This window comes from Symphodus melops (assembly GCF_947650265.1).
Source record: "Symphodus melops genome assembly, chromosome: 19".
Classification (NCBI taxonomy): Eukaryota; Metazoa; Chordata; class Actinopteri; order Labriformes; family Labridae; genus Symphodus; species Symphodus melops.
Genome location: NC_136709.1, coordinates 20347090 through 20368440, shown reverse-complemented (window position 1 = coordinate 20368440; position 21351 = coordinate 20347090). Strand labels below are relative to the sequence as shown.

Genomic DNA, 21351 nt, shown 5'->3' with positions numbered 1-21351 from the left:
TTCTTTGTCCCTCGAGCCGTCAAAGAAATCATCACTTCCACTTGAGCTCTCTCTCCGCAGGCAGGCGTGAAAACAGTTTTCTCCTCACTTCCAAAGCAACGAGTCCTGCGAGAAGCAGCGTGACTCACGGTTTTGTTCATCTGACTCCACGTGGGCTCTGTACTGTACTCCTTCTGTTTGTCATCCTGACACACTGTGCATGCGTGCGTCTCTCCCTCTGCATCTTCACACTGGATGGGTGTTTTTTTTATGTTTTGGTGTCTTTGTTTATTTCCTCCTTCTTCTTTTGTTTGGATGTTAGCAGCCAGAGAGGAAGCACAGATTGTTTAAATAGTGTGCAAGCTAATCAATAATAATAATAATAATAACTTTATTTAAATGGAACCTTTAAAAACAGCTGCTTACAAAGTGCTTTACACATAAAAACAAATACATATGAGCTCAAAAAAAAAAAAAAAAAATGTTATTCAGTTCAGTGTTAAACTTTTCAAAATGTCCGATTTAAAGAATAACTTTAGTCACAGTTTATTAATAATTACAAGATCGACTTTTTATTCCAGAGCTTTGGATCATTTAAACTGATTTTTTTTTCTCTGTTATATTATTGAATAATGTTGGTTTTTAGTATTTTAATGAGTGAGTGTTTTTCTTCTCCGTCATTTTACAAAAACATACCCATCACAGAAATGTTGATAAGTTCCTTTCGTAGCTCCACGTTGCTGAAACAATCCAAAGAATCATCGATCTCACGCGTCTCCTCTGTGCTCGTCCTCTGGCTTCCTAACAAACTTTAAATGTGCTGACTTGATGTGATTCTGCTAACAAATGTTCCAGATACAGACACAGTAGCTCTCCACCACTTTAGCCTGAGCAAAGGCGCCGCCTAGTGGCAGACTCTGAGAATTACATCACATCCAATCACGTAACAGGATGAAGAGTCGGGGTGAGGTCAGAGGTGACCGTGGATTAAATATTGATGAATACAAGAAAGAAGCACAACAGTAACAACCATTTAATGCAGAGTGTTTCTCTGTATTTGATTTTACGGTTTTTTCAGTTTGAAGAACAAAGAGAGAGAAAGGCAGAGTTTAGTTTCCTGCTGTAAACAAGTGAAACGCCAAACTCTGAGATTTAAGGGGCATTTTTATTGAGGTCAAAAATGTCCATCAACGCTTCATCAACAAATTAGACCGACATGTTTCGGCCAACGAGGACTAACATGGAGGTGCGGGGCGTGTCCTTATTTGGTCAATAAGTTGGAATCAAGGGGCGTTTTTGTTTCCTTTCCTCTCGTGGTCTTTGAACATCAGTTTGTTGATTTGAGGGACGGGTCGATTCAGTCCTCGCTTTGTGAGCTCAACATCAGTTCAGCTGTTGGAGCTCTGAACGCTCCTGTAGGCGAGACTTCACGCCGTTTGGAGTCTTTTTTTTATTTTTTTAAATGAGTGACAGCCTAAGAGGAGATAAAGTCTGTTTTTTTTGTGCTCTTTATACTAGAAACATGTCGGATTATTCAGACGTGAATCAAACTTTAAAAAAAAAATTAGCTGCCTCATTTTCTTCTCTTTCTACAACATCATTCTCCTACTTTCTTAATCTGAACTGTCATAACCAATCAGAATCATTTAAAAAGAAGCAGGCGCTCTTTACCTGCAGTTTAACTCGTCTTACATTTGTCCGATTTTGTGTTTGGTTTCTGAAAGTTCAGGATGTGATGCTTTGAGCGAAGCTGGTGGAGAAATACTGTCTGATCTGGAAATCCTGCTTCAGTGTCTTTAATTCACCGTTTCCTTTGTTCTTCTTCTACTGCTCTGTCTTTTTTTTTTCTAATTCAATCTCTCCACATCTCATCTGACTGTCTCTCTCTCTCTCTCTCTCTCTCTCTCTCACTCTTTGTCTCCTCCCGCTCCGTCTGACCGGCAGGCATAACTCCAGATGCCTTGTAACGATTCTAAAAAAAACTTGTCTTCTGCATGACGGACGCCTCGCCTCACCTTTTCCTCGCGTCAGTCCCTTCAGCTTTGCAGTTCTCTTCAGCTCTGACTCCTCTCATCTCTTTACCTCCTCTGGGTTCTGGTGGTCGCGATTCTTCACGGGCCGGGGGCGATCCACGGCGATATTGTTGCTTTAACGAGGAGTGGGTTGGAGTTCGGATTAAACAGAGATAGCTTGAAATCCAAGTTGTGTGTTTGTGTATACTGTACGCTTTCTTCTTAACATGATCTTCCTTCTGTCCTCCGACCCTCCTCTCTCTCTCTCTCTCTCTCTCTCTCTCTCTCTCTCTCTCTCTCTCTCTCTCTCTCTCTCCTCTCTCTCTCTCTCTCTCTCGCTCGCTCTCTCCTTCCTCTGTTTTCCATCTGAACTCATTAGTGGTGACTCAAAGCTCGTAGTGATTCAACATGCTGTAAATAACATCCCGTTAAAAAAAAAAAAAAAAAAAATCAAAAACCTCGTCAGCATGATCGAGAGCAGCGTTGATTGTGGCTCTGTGGGTTTTAGACTTTTAGTTAGATCAGTGTGTCGCTCTGTGTCATCTGTAAGCAATGATGTCACACTAAACCTTCGAGGCTTTAAAGGGGGACAAGATTCATGCATGATCAGAGTTTAAAGGAGAAGAAGTGATTGTCTTTAAAAAGCTTAAGCATTGTGCATTTAGCCTGTTTGACCTTCTGTATATCTGTATATAGATGTCTCAGTAAACGGGGGTGTGTGTGTGTGGGGGGGTGCAAACAAAGAAATGTTGAATTTGTTGTAAATGTAGAAATTCTTCCAGCCTCCTCGTCTCTGTTCTCTGCTCCTGCTAATAATCTTCTGCGTGTCCTCGTCCTGTTTGTGCATCTTCCAGTTTGTCTTTCTTAACTTCTAATAAAACCTTCGACTCTTTGCTCACCTGAACCTGAACCTGTCGCCTCTTTGTGTGTGTGCGTCCCTCTCTTCTCTGTGTGTGTGTGTGTGTGTGTGCTTCGATAACTGAGCGAGCTCTAAACATTAACACCTCTCAGCACGAGCAGCTCCATGCCGCCGTCTTTACTCCTTCACATTTAGAGATTGAGTTCAGATTAATTAAATAAATAAATAAATTAAAAAAGTCCAATTATTGGTCTTAAATAATCAAAATGTTGTTTTTAAATTACAGAGTTCTTTCTTTAAGTACAACAATCTCCCGTGGAGATCATGCTCAAACCTAACAGGGACAAGACAATAACCCTCCATTGTCCACGTAATCCGTGCACGCCATGGTCCGTCAGCACCGCACACAACCCCGGCGATCGCTGCCACTCATCTCGTCAGTCTTTGTGTTTGAACAGCGGGCGCTGCGATTCACCTCCGGTCCGTTTAGTTTCAAATACGCTGTGAGTACGCTGCAGGCACTCGTCACTCTGGACAGAATATGACAGAATTTCAAAATAAAACAATAAAAGTTCACTGAGTCACGATCGTATTTTTCATGACTTCACTGTCAAAACAGGAACCAGAGGAACAACAAACCATCCTTCGTGCTGTCTGCACATTATTCTCTTTATTCCAGCGGAGCAAAACTGTGGCGCTGACAGACTGCGGCGTGCAGTGCTTATGTGGAAATGAAGGGGTAAAAGATCTTTATGTGCGAAATAGTTTTTATTCAAAAATAAATAAATAAAGAAACTGTCGAATGATTTGATCACAAAGAATCACTTTTTTAATTACATGTTTGAAATACAATCCAGACGGTTTTTAAACTTTATTTAGAATCGTTGGTTCTGGTTTTATTTGAAGGTAGATAGATGATAGATAGATACTTTATTGATTGAAGAGGTAGGACACTCTCTTCAGGTCACTAACACATGAAAGTGTTAAACAGCAGAAGAATGCAAACAAAGAAGGAAGACCTTTATTCATAAAAAAGACCTGCCTACGTGTGGACTCAGCCTCAGACAACTCACCTGTGTGTGTGTGTGTGAGATTGAACCAAGGCCTTTTTAAAACGGCTCCGTAATGCACAATGCAATGAAGTGACTTTACAAGTGTGCAGCTGTGTTTCTGAATCATCAAATGAAGCATCACGATGGTTTGTTGTATTCAGGTGTTTGACCAGCGTCTACAGACCTCAGAACATTTTAGGTCTTTAAATTCAAACACACGTTGCCTCCAAAAAAGCTGCGTGTTCCACTCGGCTTCCTTTGCACCTTTTTCTGAGCTCCTGATTCTGTTGAGGAAATTTAAAATCTGCACATTTCTGCACGAGACAGTTGAAGGTATATTATTTTAACAGTGCGCTGGTCTGGTGTGTGTCCAGCATACACACTCCTTTATATGTGTGTGTGTGTGTGTCAGTGAGTGTAACCCCTTGTGACGTCTCCCATCAGGACGGCTCCGGCTCGCTGAAGAGGAGCGGCTCCTTCAGCAAACTGCGAGCGTCGATCCGCCGCAGCAGCGAGAAACTCGTCCGCAAGCTCAAAGGAAGCGGCCCCCGAGACAGCGAGCCCAAAAACCCCGGGTAACTATAGCAACAGACACCTGAACTACCCGCTACTGGGGACTCTCACTTTATGCACTGGAGGCGCGGAGGAACGGGCCGGCTCCTCCGAGACCTCGGCTCGGCGGTTGGTGCACTAACCAAAAATAAAAGAAGGGATTGGCTCGGCTTGTCTGGTGGTTGAAACTCTTTGACGCTGTTTGCACATGAAAATGATCGCGGGAGCTTTTTACTCAAACAAAAATAACATTCAAACCTAATTTTCCATCACATTGGTTTACGTCTCTGCTCTCACACTGCTTCTGCACAGATGTTGACTAGTTTGGTTTTCAAACAGTGTTTAGAGCCACCGAGAAGAAAAGTGTTCGTCCCGAAAAAATGAAATATTAGAGAAGCAGAGTCGGGTTTTCTCCAAATATCAAAGTGTTTGATCTCTGACTTCAACACACTGGCTGCCTCCTCTCTCCTGCTCTTCCTCCTCCAATAATTGATCAGTTGTAAAAAAAAAAATCTGTGAGCTGTAGTTCAGTGCAGGTTGGATTGTTGGACAAATCGTTTTGCTTTTTTTTTTCCTCGACGTGATTTCAAATCATTTTTAAAGATTTTACAAGAAATGAGATTTTTGACTTGTTTTAATAAATCTAAAAATAAATCAATCAATCCTTCAGGTGGCCGAGCAGTTAGCTTGCACCTCATGTACCGAGGCTAATAGTCCTCAAGCGAGCAGTCGACCTGTCGCACCTTTATCCGCTGTCCTGTCAAATTAAGACGGAAACCTTTTATTGTGGATTTTAACCTGAAAGGATGAAAGATTCTCTCTAAATGCTTCGTCTGTCAGCGTCCGTGTTCCCGGTGAGAAGAACCTTCCACCTGTGTGAGAAGCAGTGTGTGTAACAGAAGTGTGCCGATGAGATGGGACTCTCTTCACTGTCGCGCTGTGACCGCTGATGTTCTGCAATGAAACACAAACTAATGTCTGCTTGTAGAAACGCCTTCATGCTGGTTTCGAGCTCTTTTGACTGTTTGGGTTCAAACCCTGAATAGTGACGTATTTATTTTGTGGCTTTCGGACTATTTATTTCAATGTGTTTTGAAATCTAGTTCACCTTGACTTGGCTGTGGATTGTATTATTTTCTTTTTTTTTTTTTTCTTTGAGAGTTTTATCGTGGATAAACGAACGTGTCTGCATGGCGCTCTCTGTGTTTAGTGTTGAATGCTGTGATGAATTTTTATTTATGAATAAATTTGTTCATGTGGATGTCGACTTGCATGCCTCATCTGTGTGCTCACTGGGTTTCCTTTTTTCTTCTCTGTGCTGCTCTCCTCTTTGGCTCCTCGAGATGATGATGTCACTGACGCCGCCATCGGCATCATCATCATCACCATAAGCGTTTTTTCAAGTTAACCTGAGTCACTGCAGAAAATGTCCATTTTAACAAGTCCTTCGACGTCTTTCTTTATATTGTTGTATCACGTTTACCAAAGTTTTCGAGGGTGAGGGGAGTACCAATAAAATAATAAAAGCAGGCAGGCTTTTATTTTGAAACCTTTAAAAGATGAATTCAGAGATATTTTGTCAACATAATGAAATCAGATCAGAGCCTTTACATCCTGATAACTCAACGGATCAATTGATTAAAAAAAATCTCTGAACTTAGCTTTGAAGGCGTTTTTTATTTTTTTTATTTTTAGGACCTTAAGATGTAAAAACAGTTTTTTAAATGTTCATATCAGGAAGTTAATGTTCCTGTGAAACAATGATCAGGTGATTTATAGATGTTTCTTTCAGCACGTAAGCTTATAGAGAAAAATCATGTGACGCTGCAGTACCAGCTTCAGCCACCAGGTGAAGTTAGCGTCAACGGTCGGCCTTCAGGCGCTCACAGTGTTACCCAAATCAAACGACTGAACCTCATGACTGCAGGGAGAGCTGGACGCTGTCTGTGATTGGTCAGAGTGGACATTTCTCTGCAGTGTCGAGTTTTTGTTCAGGCATGATTGTTGTTGTTTGCACGAACGTCACGGAAACACAAATACAAGTTTATGACATTTTAGATTCATCAATAAATAAACAGTTTATAATCTTCATCAAACTGTTGGTACCACTTTCTAATAATGTTTGTAAAGTATAAGCCGTCCTTTAAAATGTATAATTTAATGAAAGTCTTTGAAATGTGCAATCTTTTACGTTGAATAGGTTTGATTAGTCGTCTGTTTTGATTTCATGAACGATGCGTGTTATCCACAGTTTGGCGTGTAGCTGACAGGTGGGCGCGACGTAACGCTTCGTCAGACGGTTTAAAACCTGCCTCAGCTCCAGCTCGCCACCTGTCGTTAGGTCGACTCAAAGTTAAACGTTTCCAACATGGCGGCAGGAATAGATTTGTGACGTCACTCAGGCTCCGCCCATTAATAATTACAGTCTATAAGTTAACTTTTAATAACAGCATTTCTTCTTCTTGTTCTCTGAGGAATGTGTTGCACCTCGGTGATTATTAGTCGTCATGTCTTTTGAGTTTCTTTTTTTTTTTTTTTTATGAACTGCAAATGTTTTCACAACTTCCAATTTTTTTTTTTTTAAAAAAGGTGATGTGAGAAAGTGGTACCAAAAGGATTCCTCGACCTGAATGTTTTTTGACAATGAGGAAAAAGTAGAAACTAACCTGTGTGTGAAAATATCACGAATGTTTTTAACCAACCACCGTTTCCATCGAGCTAATAACCTCCCACTTGACTCTCCATCCCCCCTTCACCTCTGACCTCTGACCTCCTCACCCCATCACCACCATCATCCCCCCCTCCCCTGCATGTCACTGCCCTGGGTGCAGCATGAAGCGAGCCAGCTCTCTGGGGGTTCTTAACGTGGCGGACAAGGCTGCGAGTGACCACTACCAAGTAAGGAGTGCCGAGTGTTGGGAACTGAAAGTGTCTGCAGAGAGTCGGTTTGACTTTGACCCTGCTGGTGATCACAAATGAAGGGCGAAACATCTTAGAACAGCCCTCTCACATCTCCCTAAATCCTGAGTTTAAATATATGTACATTAATTTTTGAGGGCAGGAAACATCCGATGTTTTAATAAAAACACGTCTGTTTATTTTGGCCTTTGTTTCCAAGAGTTCTCCGTTATGAATCCCTCGAGGGGGAGAGGGCTTTTCTCTCTGTTAATTGAGACAAGCTACAGACACAAACTGGTCAGCAGGCAGCTGCAGAGCCTCCAGGCCAGTAGGGGGCTCCAAAGGGCTGACAAAGTTTGAACCATAGCAGTGCTTAAAAAAGGGGGGGGTGCCATCTGACAGCACTCGCTCTCCATGCCGTGCTGAGCATCTCATACTGTGAAAACCAAAGTTTGTCAATGATCTGTATGAGAGGAAAACAAGAGGGAGACATGTTGGAGATGAACACTGGTGGGAGGGGCCTCCAATTATTTTTGCCTTTGGCCCTGACAGACTCTGCACACACAAACAGGATCCTTTAAACCTGCTGACTAATGGAGACATGTCAGAGTCAGGGAGGGGGCTGCACATTGAAGAGCATTTGGGGGTTCGGAGCACCTCAGGAAGGGAACTGAGTCGTGGTCCGCACCAGGACTTGAGCATCCACCCGCCTGTTTCACCAAAAGGGTTAAAACAAACAAACCAGACGTGCAGACACTTTTGGACCTTTTCTTTTTTTTTCACTCTTTCATGTCATTATAAACTTTTAGAGTCTCTTGATCTTGGTTTTTTTTTTTTACCAGTTTGATATTATTGTTGGTTTCTGTCAAACGAGCTGATTTATGAAGAATAACTTCACACCTTTATATTATAGTCTGATCAGCAGAAGTGATGTTAAACTCTGTCTTTAGTGTCTTTTAGAAGTATCAGAGGTGAGCCACAGCGCTGTGTGTGTGTGCGCATGTCTGACTGTGTGTGTGTGTGTGTGTGTGTGTGTGTGTGTGTGTGTGTGTGTGTGTGTGTGAAGCTTCCACAACATCCTGAAACACAAAGTGAATTCACATGAATCTGAGTTCTTTAGTTAATTCTCCTCTGTCCACTTTTTTCCTCCAGGAACGAAATAATCGTCTGAGAAAGAGTCGCGACCTGAGTGCCAGCCACACCGACCTGGCGCAGTGACGGTTTTTTTCCCACCCTGACGGATGGCGGGACTTCGCGACGAGGATCGACCTCCTGCCCACAAACTTCAGACCCTTCTAACTGTAACCTTGTGTGTGTGGTTATCTTTTTTTAAATCCCCACATTATACTCAAACACCGCGGGCTCACTGTACAGGTATCGTTGCACTTTTTGAAAGTTTGCGCTCGTCGAGGGGAAGTCGTGATGTTCATTTGAATCTACATATCGAGGAACAAGAAGAATATATGAACATACCTGCTGTATGTTTGTGAACTGAGCGTGTAAATCTTTGTTTTCTTGTATATCTTTTGTTTTTGTATGTTTGTATTGTGAGAACGGCCACTTAAATACGTCCTTTTGAATATTTAATGCTTTACTGCTGCTTGAGTGAAACGCAGAGCGGAGATTTAGTTTGACAAACGTTTCCGAATTGTAGAGGATGAGTTCACTGACAGATCCCAAAGAGGGTGAGGGCCACACATGAGAAATTAACAATCAGAGGAAGGAGACTTTTTTTTTATTGTGCTTTGAGGGGGAAAAAAATCAATGTAATGTTGAAATACTATTTTGAGAAAAAAGTTGAAGAAAAGTCAAATTGACGAGACAAAGTTGAATGTTGAGAGAAAAGATTTTGAAGAAAAGGGTTTAAATATTAAAAAAACAAAAAGTTTAAATATAATTTACACAAAAAAACTTCAGATATTGTTTCCTCGAGCAGTCCGGGAAACAAAACAGTCGAACCGAAAAGTTTGAATATTTTCAGGTGAGAAAAAGTCAAAAAGCTGAAATTTTGTCAAATTAAGTCAAAAATGTTGAGAGGAAAAATTAACGGTTTGACATTTTTTCAGTGTAGGTTTTGTGATCCTGAAAATGAAGAACAACACACACAATTAAAATCAAACAACTTTCAGACATATGAGGCGTTTGGACGTCTGCTTTAATAAATTCACTTCCGGAGGTAAAAACGTTGGAAACCTGCGGAGAGAAGCTGCACCTCAAACACTCTGAAATGCTCCTGTCCTGTGCTGGTTGAAGGTTGATGTTTACATTTTGTTTTTGTTTGTAAATGATTTATTTGTTTCTGTGCTGCTCTCTTTTTTTTTTTTTAATCTCTCTGTAAATGCGACAGAACAGAATCTCTTATTCTGCACATGAAGGCCGAGCGGCGAGCTACACACTCAGGTTTGATGCTTTTAGTTTCACACACTGACGGTAAGCAGAGCTGTTCCTCTTAAAGGGCACTGACGGTAACTGTTGAGGCGGCTGAGGGTTTAAAGTGCTGCACAGAGACGAGGCGGCTCTGAGACTCCTTCGAGTTCAAGTCAAGTCAAAGTCCAGAGAACGAAAGAGTGAAAAATCATTCTGAACAAAAAGTCCAAACGGTGACCATGACCATGACGGTCAGCAGAAAATATGCAAACCCTCTCCCCCTCTTTATCTGACCTGAACAGGTCTATATATATATATATCCACATCCATCGCCATCTACCCGTTAGCCAAACAAATATGGCGCCCTGATGTTCAAAAAATGAGCGCTGAGAAGATTTGAGTACTTGAAGTTTCCTTTCTGTGTCTGCAATAATTTACACAAAGTTTAGAGGTTTAATAAAATGTAACGTGTCTCTTATCTTGTCGTTACACTTTTTTTTTTTTTTTTTGGTCGACTGTCGATCAGCCGGCTCGTCGACCTGATTCACCGTTCACCTTTTAGTTTTTCCGTGACTGTCAGAGGCTCCACAAAGTATCGAGGCACATATAGCGTAACAGCGTCTGATGGCGGGCCACATTTTGAGCAACGACGTCGACAGCAACAGGCGGCAAAGTCCACGTGGACGTAGCGACTTTTTTGGCTCAGAGGTCAGATCAGAGGTCAGATCAGAGGTCAGATCAGCGTTGCTCAAACTGTCGGCTGCCTTCTGATGCATCACAGGAAGTCAACCTGAAATCTCCCTAGAATCACATTCTCAGTTTTTTTACTTATTTTTTTTATTACGATGACATGAATGTAAACTTACAGGCCGAAGGAAGTTCTGACACCTTTGAGGAAGTTTTTAGTTTGTCTCTGGTTAAAGCCGGGGGGACGTCGAAGCGTCACAGTCCTTTTTATCTGTCGAAGAAATATCTGAAAGAAGTTTCAGTTTGAATATTTACATAGTTTGAAGTGATTTCAGTTCATTTTCCCTAAAGGATGTTCTTTAGTGAAAAGTTTGAGGTGTTTTGTTGTGCTTCTTTTAATACACCTGCCTGGTTACCATAGCAACATATTGATTGCTCCTCCTTTAGTATAAATCTGTTCCACGACATGTGCAGTCTCCTAAACCTTTTTTGTTTGTTTGTTTTAAATAACAGGCTGTGGATTTAATATACGATTGAATGTCAAGCCTTGTTTGTTTTTGTTTTTTTTGTTTATTTTTCTTAAGGACTTGAGGCTTCCTGGAAGGCGGCACTGTAGCTTAACTTTAAAAAGGAAAACAAAAGCTTTCCTTATGACTCAGATGAGACAGAAAATGAGACTGGAATATTTGTGAAAAGCCTTCTGTAACTCTCTCTCTCTCTCTCTCTCTCTCTCTCTCTCTCTCTCTCTCTCTCTCTCTCTCTCTCTCTCTCTCTCTCTCTCTCTCTCTCTCTCTCTCTCTCTCTCTCTCTCTCTCTCTCTCTCTCTCTCTCTCTCTCTCTCTCTCTCTCTCTCTCTCTCTGCGACCAGAGTCAAGTATCTCCTCCAACTTATTGTACAGCTGAACTTTATATGAATAAAATGCTCAAAGTCATTATTTTTGCAGTTATTTTTTTTACAGATGAACTGTAAATTTTTAAAAGTCCAATTCCATATTTGGGATTTTTTTTTAAATCTCATAATTTCGATTAAACTGGGCCTCCGTATTTTTCTCTCTCCTTCGCCAGTGTGTAGAAAATCAAAACAACGCCCTACGTCATATCATCTCTACGATCTGATTGGTCAAGAGCCCTGTCAGTCTTTTAAAGGAGGGCGTGTTCACTGGTCAGAGCAGACAGGAGTTTGTGGCGGAGAGGAGAAGGAAGAAAAATGTCTTCAGTGCCTGACGGGAAGAAACTCGTCCGGAGCCCGAGCGGCCTTCGCATGGTGCCGGAAAACGGCGCCTTCAACAGCCCTTTCTCCCTAGACGAGCCGCAGTGGGTCCCGGATAAAGAGGTGAGGATTTGTTTGACAGCGAGAAGCCATCAGCGCTCGAGCCACAAGCTAGAAGACTTTAAACTTAGCACTTCCGGTTGAGCTCTTCAAAATAAGTCGCACTGGTTGAGAATTCACTTATAATAAAATATTACATCATAAATAAGTACTTTGTGTATATATGTATATATATATATGTATATATATAATAAATTTTAAAAAATTAATTAATTAATTAAAAACAATAAATTAAAAAGTATTCATCTTAAATTATCAGATATACTTTATTAATCCCAGGGGGAGATTCGGTTGCTCTAAAATTCAATGCTGTTGTGGGGAATGTAGAAATAGGTTTGTTTTTTTATGTCTGTTATTAAATACAGAAGAGTAAGATATTTTTATGTGGCTAAAATATTAGACATACATGTGTGTAGATTATAATTACGATTTATAATTCACTATTTTTATCTCATGATCTCCCGAGTAACTCCGAACTAAAATGTGTTTTTTTAAAAAAAATTTATGTTGAGTAAAAAATCTTATATTTGGTTCTTTTTTTAAAATAATACTACAACATTATTAACATAAAGTTTAATTGACTTTACATGAAAACAAGTGACTTAGAAAATATACATTTCGCTTTTATTTTGTAGGTAAAGTCTACTGATTTCCGCTCGCCGGTTTGCTAACTCTCGCGAGCTTTACTCGGGTCTGGACACTGGACTGGGCGTAGCAGGCACGCACGGTCAGCCTGGCATTTAACGGAGGTTGTAAATTCGAGAGAAAAAAACAAAACAAATAAAAACAATAGCAGCTGGTGAAGTCCTAAAACCAGCTGCCAGGCTCGGGTTATAAAGTTCAAGAGTATTAAAGATATCTAAATAGAAATTACATGTTAGCTCACAGCTATGTCCACACTTAGCTTGTTACAGACAAGCTAGCTCTTCAGTTTGTGCGCGAGTGTGACCTTTCAGTGTGTGTGTGTGTGTGTGTGTGTGTGTTAAACAGTACCAAGAGGCACTTTGACCTCCCCGTTAAAACAGTGAATCATTCCTTAATATTGAGTTTATGATTAATCTGTAGTTTATAGACTTGGCCGGATAACTCTGTGGAATGTTTAATTTATTTTTTTCGTATATTTAACCAGGAATAACCTTTGTGAAGATTCAAAATGTCGTTTATTACGAGTGTCCTGACCAAGACGGGCAGCCGCACATTTAACACAGTTCAACATACTGTATCACAAGTCCCAGGGCCGAAAGGTTAAACGTTAAAATAATCTGCGGACCAAATATTAAGATTGCATTTCATGACATCACAAAGGGCAGTAGCCCCTCCCCCAGGTGGGTGACACTCCCACAGCTAGGGGTTTGTTCTGCCCTCTGAGTCTGCCTTCTCACCGTAAACAATATCACATGGAGCCAGAAAGCCCAAATACACCTGAGCCCTTCCTGGGAGGAGGCGTGGTCAGACACAGCTCATTTGCATATTTAAAGGTACAGACACAGAAACAGCCTGTTCTGAGCAGGGCTGAAATAGAGGTATTTATAGACATGATCAAAAACACACACATGTTTTTAAGGAGCTCCAAGACTTATTTACACTGAAGAGGAGGAGAATATGTGACCTTTAATAAAGTGCTTTGACAGAAAAACAAGGTAGGAATCTCAATAGGCCAGAAAAAAAACCCAAACAGCAGTCAGGCAGTTCATCAAGAGAAACAAACTACTTCCTGTGTCAGCTCTAAGTTCTTATATCTTAATCATGAAGATATGAATCATCGAAACTTAAAACCCCCCCCAAAAAACAGAAGCGTGTTTTGACTGCTAAATTGTGACCTGTGATACCAAAACAAAAAATCTTCGGAAAAATTCAGTTATATTGGTGAGACAAATGAAAGCTATTTGAATATTCATTGTTCCAACACAACGAACAACACGTTCTTCCCGACCCAAGTTAAACTCTGAAAGGTCGGCACCCTCTGCTCCATGTTTTTGGACCTGAATCCGCCGAGCTCAGCACATTGCGTAACATCCTGTTGTTGATGGGTTTTTCTCTCTTCCTCTCTCGTCCTTTAGTGCCCGAGATGTATGCAGTGTGACACCAAGTTCGACTTCATCAGAAGAAAGGTTTGTTTTGTTCTGCGGCAACAAACGCAGCATCGTCTCAGCTTTGAAAGAAAAACAAATTTAAAAAAAAAGAGAGTTCTGTTTGTTTGTTTTGGCAAAGAGACGCGCTCAGGAGGACTCTGTGGAGTTGTTGTTTCCAGAGACTTCTGCAGCTCCGTGTCCCACTTCCTGTGCGTGGTGTATTTGCATTAATATAGTAATATATTGTTTGTTTGTTTTTTTTAATAATCAAACGTGTAAAACCTCGGGAGCTTTTATTTGTTTTTTTCCTTTTTTCTTTATTTTTAGTTTATTGGGATTATATTAAGGGTGTATGGTTGTCACGGCAACAACAAGATTGATGCCTCTTTCAACACGACGGAAACAAAAATACAGCTCCGAGGCCCGCTGTGTGATGCAGCTTTATTGTTTTTAATCCTGCACAATCAGTATGTTTACACGCAGTGAGAGGAAAAAAGGCGATCTATCGATCAAGCCACCTTTTTTTTTTTTCTTTTTTCATTTGAGAGCATTCGTTGTTTGAAGAAAAGGCGAAGCGTCCTCTCTTCCGAGCTCTGCACTTCAGACCATAATCAGACCCAGAGGGGCAGGGTGACTGAACGTAACGAGCAAACTCACAGACATGGTACTTTAAAGAAGAAAAGTGTATCTGCGCGTGATGACCAACTTGATGATGCTGCTTTCATCATTTCATTTCCCAAACAGCTCATATGATTCTCTTTGACTGTTTGACTGATGAACGTGTCTGTTCGTGCAGCATCACTGTCGGCGGTGCGGCCGGTGTTTCTGTGATAAGTGCTGCAGTAAGAAGGTGGTGCTGCCGCGGATGTGCTTTGTGGATCCGGTGCGTCAGTGTGCCGAGTGCAGCCTGGTCTCCCAGAAAGAGATGGAGTTCTACGACAAACAGCTCAAAGTGCTTCTGGGAGGTGAGAAGTTCGGCCTTCGATCACGATCCTGTGTGTGACGCACTTTAAATATAATCCGGCTGATTTTGGGCCCGGTTCCCCCTCTTTGCAACAATTTAAAGTGAAGTCAGATTTTTTTTGGCTCTGAAGTTCATCTCACCAGATGTTCCTGTGGTGTGAGGTCAGGCTACTCGGGTAGCTCTAAATCTCAAATACGTTTTTAGCTAGTTTTTTAAACCTTAAAATGTTTTGTTTAAAGACAATAATTAATTTATAAAACGATGGATTCATCCGGTCATTATTTTATTTTACACACAAGAAACAGCAGCATGCAAATGATTGATCACTGAGAGGCTGATGAAGGGCCGGGTGTAGTTCAGCTTCATCTTCATCCTGAATACTCCCCGCATCTAACAGGAGGCAGAAATACTGTAATCCCTCCTCCTCCTCCTCCTGCATGCCCTGATAATCTATTGTTGTTGTGTTGAGGTCGGTGTGAATCTAAAAATAAGCAGAGCCGCCTCTCAATGAAAAGTCCATCAGCCGCTCGGCGCTGCAGGGGGACGAGCGGCGTGAATGGAGAGCCTGCAGCATGTCAGGGCCTCGTGCACACACAGAGCACTCACTGTGTGTGTGTGTGTGTGTGTGTGTGTGTGTGTGTGTGTGTGTGTGTGTGTGTGTGTGTGTGTGTGTGTGTGTGTGTGTGTGTGTGTGTGTGTGTGAGAAAGCCTGAGTGACGTTACCAATCAGTTCCTGCAGGGGGCAGCGGAGGCTCATCGACGTCTCAGCCTAACAACGGGCTGTTTAATAATCAGACGAGTTTATTTAAGACGCTGCATGAACTGATATTTGTCTTTTTCTTTTTTTTTGCAGCCGTGTTGTCATCCTCACTTTGTGGATTTATATCAAGCGCCTACTTTTATTTATACGTCTGTTTACAGAGTTTAATCGTATTTATATTAATGTTCCTCTTCTGAAATGTTTCCAGGCGGTTCCTTCGTCGTCACTTTGGGAGAGTCGGAGAAGTCTGAAACCATGATGTGTCGCCTTTCCAACAACCACAGGTGAATGTTCCTCACTTCACTGTTTGTTAATAACAGTTCATACAGTTGTCTTTACTGAAGCTTTAAGTTAAGTTTAATTTGTTAACATGAATAAATCAAATCATCGTTTCACAGTGAACTTAAATTTTTTAAATGTCAGCAACAATTGGGGGAAAAGGGCTTTCAGGGTGTTTCACCCTCAGCTGAAAATGTGTTAAAGGAGCAGTATGTAACTCTGACACCTGGTGTCTAAAAAGGGTACTGCAGTGTCCGTCTGTAGCTTTGTGTTTGCTGCTGTCTGTTTCGACCCGTTCTTCTTTAGTTAGTTAAATAAGAAACATTCTCAGTGTTGTTGTTGTTGTTGTTGTTGTTGTTGTTGTTGTTGTTGTTGTTGTTGTTGTTGTTTCCCTTCTTTTGATCTTTTTCTGTCCAAACGTCAGGTATCTGTTCCTGGACGGGGAGAGCCACTTCGAGGTGGAGTTCTCTCGAATCTCCAGCATGCAGATCCTGACGGACGGGACGAGTCCAGGAGGTGAAGTGACCCCGATAACAAAAGCAGATTTAAAACCTCCTTCTTCTTCTTTTCTGTTGTATAAAAACTGATCAAGTTAACGGCTCTTTTTGTTGTTTCTAATCAAACACTAACACGCTGTTTCTCCTCCTGCTGCTGCTTTGACTCTTCTTCTTCTTGTTTTTCTTCTGGGCTCAGAGAACGACACGCACACTTACACCAGCCTGCTGGACAGTCCCTTTATCTCTGAAGGTCAGCTGTGCTGGTGTTTAGTCCTCCATCACTCCGACCCCTTTTCATTTCCATCTGACGTCTCTGTGTTTGACTTGTGTGTATTGTGACAGCGTTACGGCGTTACGGCGTTAGCTCAGGCTACGAGTTAGCCTCCATTAAACACACAGAGGACGACAGCTGATGTTTTACACGTGAGGAAAATATCGACCAATCACAGGGTCTGAATCATGTTGACACGTTCTTTTTGAATATTCGGTTTAAAATAAAACACCAACCGAGCTGCAGGGTTTGACTTCCTGTTTGTAATGACAGTAAAGAAAACGACTTGAACAAGAAATCAGCTGATCAGTGTGTCGTGTGTGATCACGTAACAAACATCTACGTCGTCAGTCTTCCTTTGATTTGTGTTTGTTGAGTATCTGTGATTTTGTTCCCCTGACGTCTCTTTGTTGTCTCCTGCATGCAGTGATCACTTGTCAAAGACTTTTCTTACTCATATTTTTGAGGCATAAGAATGAACTTTATCCCAGAGGTTTCACGTAAAAAAACAACAACCCTCAAATGTAGTTTGAAAACGCCATGTAGCTTTACCACATTCTTATTCCCTCCTCTGATATCCCGTTGAAACAAAGCGGAAGTTGTCGGTGCTCGATATTAACCTCCATTTGTTCACGTGTTTTATGAAGTGTCAAACCTCTTTGAAAAAGTTTCAGCGTGGATGTGTCGTAAAGAGAACTTTTTTTTTTTGTTGTTGTTTTTTTTCCCCAAAGTCGTCGAATCTTAACGAGTAGATCGATTTTAATCGGTTATTCGATTTTCAGTCCTCTCCTAAGTGTGTGTGTGTGTGTTTGCAGGAGGCTCGCCGCGGGCCAGCGGCATGCTGCTTCACTACAAACCGATGGGCTCCCTGGACGCTGAGCAGCTCCGCATGGAGGCAGCGGACGACAAGAAGGCGGCCTCGTTGTGGTTGGCTGCGATGCACAAGGTACGACACGGAGAGCGCCGAGGTCAAACACGTCACACGTGAGCTTCTCCGTCTACTGACGACGACTCAAAGCGCTTTATTTAGCACATTCAGACGAAGCAGCTTCCCCGAGGTCACATCGGACATGTGGCTGCAGCAGCTGGGGATCGAACCCTCAACCTTCCAGTTTAGAGTCGACGCTGACACAGTCTCTCTTTCCTCTCTTTCCTGCAGGCGGCCAAACTCCTGTATGAAGCTCGGGACCTGTGACGTGCGGACGGCGCCCCCTTCAGGCAGCACACACACCCAAGTGTTCGTACCCCGTCTCTCCGGGGGGGTTTGGTACAGTTTTGATTTGCCGGTTCTGACTCTGCGTTTTCTGTCTGATTTCTCGGTTCTCTGTAACTTTTTTTTTTTGTTTGTTTGTTGTTTTTTTTTATTACAGTGATCTCAGCCAGAAATGTTTATACAAATGAGAAACACTTTATTACCTCTTTGAGCAGATCTTTGTACACGTTTACTACGATGATGCTGAAGATCTCATTTTACATTTTAGACGGTTTAATGTCTCTGATCCAAGACCAGCAAGGATCTGTTTGCTTTTTGGGAAGCTTCTTCTTTTAACATTTTTCCTTCCACGTAACATTTTTTTTATAACTTCAGAGATGCCTTCGTTTCGAGGCCCGGTCGATATCTTTAAATGCTGCAGTTACAAGACGACGGTTTTATTCACCAGACGCGACGCTCTGTGGATCCCTGCTGGGAGGTTTTAAATCTTTCACTCTGCTGACTCTCCACTTAACGGTTAAACCAGTTTGAACACAGATCTTCCAGATTCACGCAGGAGTGAAAGGCATCCTGGGAAATGTAGGATGTCCCTTCACTGAAGCCGAGGCAGGTTGAGGGGAATATTCCTGAAATGCAAAGAACATTTTTAATTTTTAAACGACATATAAGGAGTTATTCCAGCTTAAACATTTGAGGTGACGTGTTTTGATGATTTTAAAACGTGTCTTTACAGAAGCTTTCTTTTAGGCCTCGATGTCAAAGGAGACAAACTGTTCACTGATTCTAGTGAAGCACACACACACACACACACACACACACACACACACAGATGCTTTAAATGTACGTTTATGTATCCAAGTTTTTGTATAAGCTATTTTGTTAACTATTCCTACTTTAACACGAGGCGTGTGCGTACTCACATATGATGGTTTTTGTAATATTTGTAATTCCTCTTGTTCTTTCTCAAAGACCTAAACTGTCTGATATATATTCTTTTTTTTTTTTATAATTATTTTCATAATAATAATCAAGCCAGGATGTGATGTTCCCATCTTCCATCTCTCAGATGTTTTTGTTTTTTTTTCAGATCTGCTTGAGGTTAGTAGATGCACTTAAAAGGACCTATCACTAAAAAAAACACTTAGTTCAGACGGAGTCGGTGAAAGTGTTGCTTGAAAAATGTGAAAGAAGCATTTTTCTTCTGTTTAAAAACTTCGCCCAGTTTTTGACGTCTTGTAAAATACCTTTTTATAAGACTTCTGTTGAAACACTTAAAGCTCCTTTCAGTCGAGTTCACCCCCAGAGACGATGGACTTTTCTCATCATTGGGGGGGGGGGGGGGGGGGTCGGTAATCTAGGGACACATGGATCGTGGATTTTACAGAATATGTGACCTTTAGAAATAACTATATTGGTCTTTTTTGCCGTTGTAGTTCTTTTAGAGATATGAATGTGAATTTCAGTCTGTTTTATAATGAGCTAACGGGAGCTTTAAATCTGCTGAAACACAAGTTAGCAGTCAAATAGTTATTGATTTAGTCGCTTATTCAATAAACACTATGTTCCTTTATTTAGCTGTGATAACCAAGTATAAAAAAACTTATAAATAATTTAGCTTTTCTTAAAAAAACGTTTTTTATTTAATGAGTTTCCCTGTTTTCTGATCATTAAGCTGGACCTTTAAAGTGATTTAACGACTTTTTACCCTCTCTGTGTCGTATCCAATGAAAAACAAGATTCACCGCCTCCATCCCCACGCCTGTCACAAAACTTTATTTTTATATCCTCCTCACAAAGAAATACAAATCCCACAAACGTTTCGTGTCTCCGACCCGAAACAGAAGAGCGCGGTGAGGTTCAGTGTAACAGTGAACGTCCGTGTGGTCGTTTTCAGTGTCGTGCACTTTCACGAGGTTTTCCACTCAGACTGTTTGAAACAGCTCTTCCATGTTTGTTTGGTTGTGTTGTAAGTTTGCACTACGTGTAACGCCACGCAGTCATGACTCAGCCAGTGTTTGAACCTGCACTTTATGTCCACCCAGACTCTGTTTTTACTCCTCTGCTTCCTTTATGACGCTGAACGTGCTGTACTGCATCCTTCTGTTGAGAATAAAATCAAATGTTTGTACATGTGTGTCTGTGTCTTGTAGAAAGCCTGTGCACGTGCACGTGAACCACCTGAAAGAAGTTTCAACCCACACAAATCTGGGATTTAGAGAAACTTCATTATGGTCATTCATTCTTGTAAACCAGGGGTGCTCAATACGAAGGCAGTGTGGGTAGATCACAAAGCATTATAAAGTAGACCTCAGCCTATCGTCCGTCCTCACTATGAAAAAAAAAAAGTTAAGTTTAAGTTTTGTTTCATTAAAACCGAAAGTAAAGACGGTCGCGATGTGACTGTATTTGCTGAATGAATATTAAAATATTCGATCAGCTTTCTCCAGTGTGGCCAATCAGAGAGTGGAATAACAGATCTGAGCACACGTGCACATTTCAACACTTTTTCACACCAGGCCAAAAAAAATGGCTTCTTTTAAAACAAGCCTGCTCCCACAATGTATGTGAATACTAGAATTGCTGGGACGCTGCTACGATGAGACAAGACGAACTGGCACAGAGTGAAGGGGGAGACAGACATTAAATACTGAACAGGGGGCGGAGTTAACAAGACACAGGTGAGACACATCAGGTAATCAGCAGGCGGAGACACACTGGGGGAAGGGCATGCAGCCAAAATAAACAACACTTAACCCTTAAAGGTGTAGAGCTAAATCCTAAATAACGTTTTGCACGTTGATATTAGGTCATTTTTTAAGTAGCTCCCATGCAGAAAAAGTGTGAGCACCCCTGTTGTAAACTGTTATAATTATTTGGACTGAAACCCATCAGGACATTCAACACCTGAAAGTCTGACAGCTGCAGCATGAACCTTACAGGTAGAGACAATCCTCTCCTTTAAGAAAACTGGTGTCAGGCATCATATTCAAAAACCAGCTGCAGCCGATGTCAAAGTTATATTTTGTGTTTGGCTCTGAAGTGGGAGGGAAATGTGAATGCACTGACAAGAATTTACATGTAGACCAGTCTAACCTGTAAAAACAAACGACTTCCCTTCATCTCTGCAAGCTGTGTTTGCACTTTGCACTCATAATAGAGCTTATCTGAGGGAGTGGCTTCAGTGTTCATTTCAAAACTGACTCACTGCGTTTATTTTTACTTTCGTTTCGGGTTCAGGCTGCTTTCTACGTCGCTGTTTTTTTCCATCCACAGGTAATATAACTTCATGTTGATTAAATAAACCTCATGGTGTCAATCGTTGTTCATATCGTGACATTCAGACTTAAAATCGTGTCCGAGAATGGAAACAGAAATCCTGTCTTAGTTTGTTGTAGTCACTGTGTTGCGTTTATTGACGCTCCTTTATGTGAGGCTTTATAGTTAGTTTATCAGGGGGGGGGGGGGGGGGGGGGTAACATGATGCATTTTAAGCGGAAGTTACAGAATAATAATTTAAGGGGAAAAGACTGGTTTAGTTTTTCTTAAGCGCATTTCAGTC

The 21351-nt window shown here is 41.4% G+C and overlaps 2 protein-coding genes and 1 long non-coding RNA gene across 7 annotated transcripts in view; 2 read left to right on the top strand and 1 right to left on the bottom strand.

Annotated features, from left to right (window-relative positions):
- klc1a (kinesin light chain 1a) overlaps positions 1-9249 on the top strand; it is a 37237-nt gene extending 27988 nt beyond the window's left edge. For 2 of the 4 annotated variants that reach the window (XM_079369785.1, XM_079369784.1), the window contains exon 14: positions 1924-3174. In XM_079369785.1, the coding sequence (XP_079225911.1) occupies positions 1924-1929 (6 nt within the window). In that variant the 3' untranslated portion in view covers positions 1930-3174. Of the gene's footprint in view, positions 1-1923; positions 3175-4346; positions 4478-7285; positions 7353-8504 lie in introns of those variants that run through there. The other 2 variants (XM_079369782.1, XM_079369783.1) reach the window with 2 other exon arrangements.
- Positions 9250-10992: 1743 nt separating this feature from the next.
- LOC306840516 lies at positions 10993-11410 on the bottom strand. The gene is made up of 2 exons (XR_013781338.1): positions 11272-11410; positions 10993-11154 (listed from the first exon to the last, which is right to left on the bottom strand). It is a non-coding gene; the product is annotated as an uncharacterized lncRNA (long non-coding RNA).
- A 104-nt stretch (positions 11411-11514) lies between these two features.
- Positions 11515-19920, top strand: zfyve21 (zinc finger, FYVE domain containing 21). 2 transcript variants are annotated; one of them, XM_079369833.1, is made up of 7 exons: positions 11515-11739; positions 13797-13847; positions 14605-14773; positions 15741-15816; positions 16236-16327; positions 17395-17525; positions 17739-19920. In XM_079369833.1, exons 1-7 carry the CDS (start codon positions 11614-11616, stop codon positions 17772-17774), a joined length of 681 nt encoding a protein of 226 aa, XP_079225959.1. In that variant the 5' UTR covers positions 11515-11613; the 3' UTR covers positions 17775-19920. The 2 variants fall into 2 exon arrangements, with proteins under 2 accessions (XP_079225959.1, XP_079225960.1); XM_079369834.1 differs by lacking the exons at positions 17395-17525; positions 17739-19920 and adding an exon at positions 16505-17358.
- The last annotated feature ends 1431 nt before the right edge of the window (positions 19921-21351 follow it).

Coding starts and splice junctions, on each gene's coding strand:
- zfyve21 (XM_079369833.1), top strand. CDS start 11,614: ATGTCTTCAGTGCCTGACGGGAAGAAACTCGTCCGGAGCCCGAGCGGC. Junction 13,848..14,604: donor TCGACTTCATCAGAAGAAAG/GTTTGTTTTGTT, acceptor CTGTTCGTGCAG/CATCACTGTCGGCGGTGCGG. Junction 15,817..16,235: donor CGCCTTTCCAACAACCACAG/GTGAATGTTCCT, acceptor TCCAAACGTCAG/GTATCTGTTCCTGGACGGGG.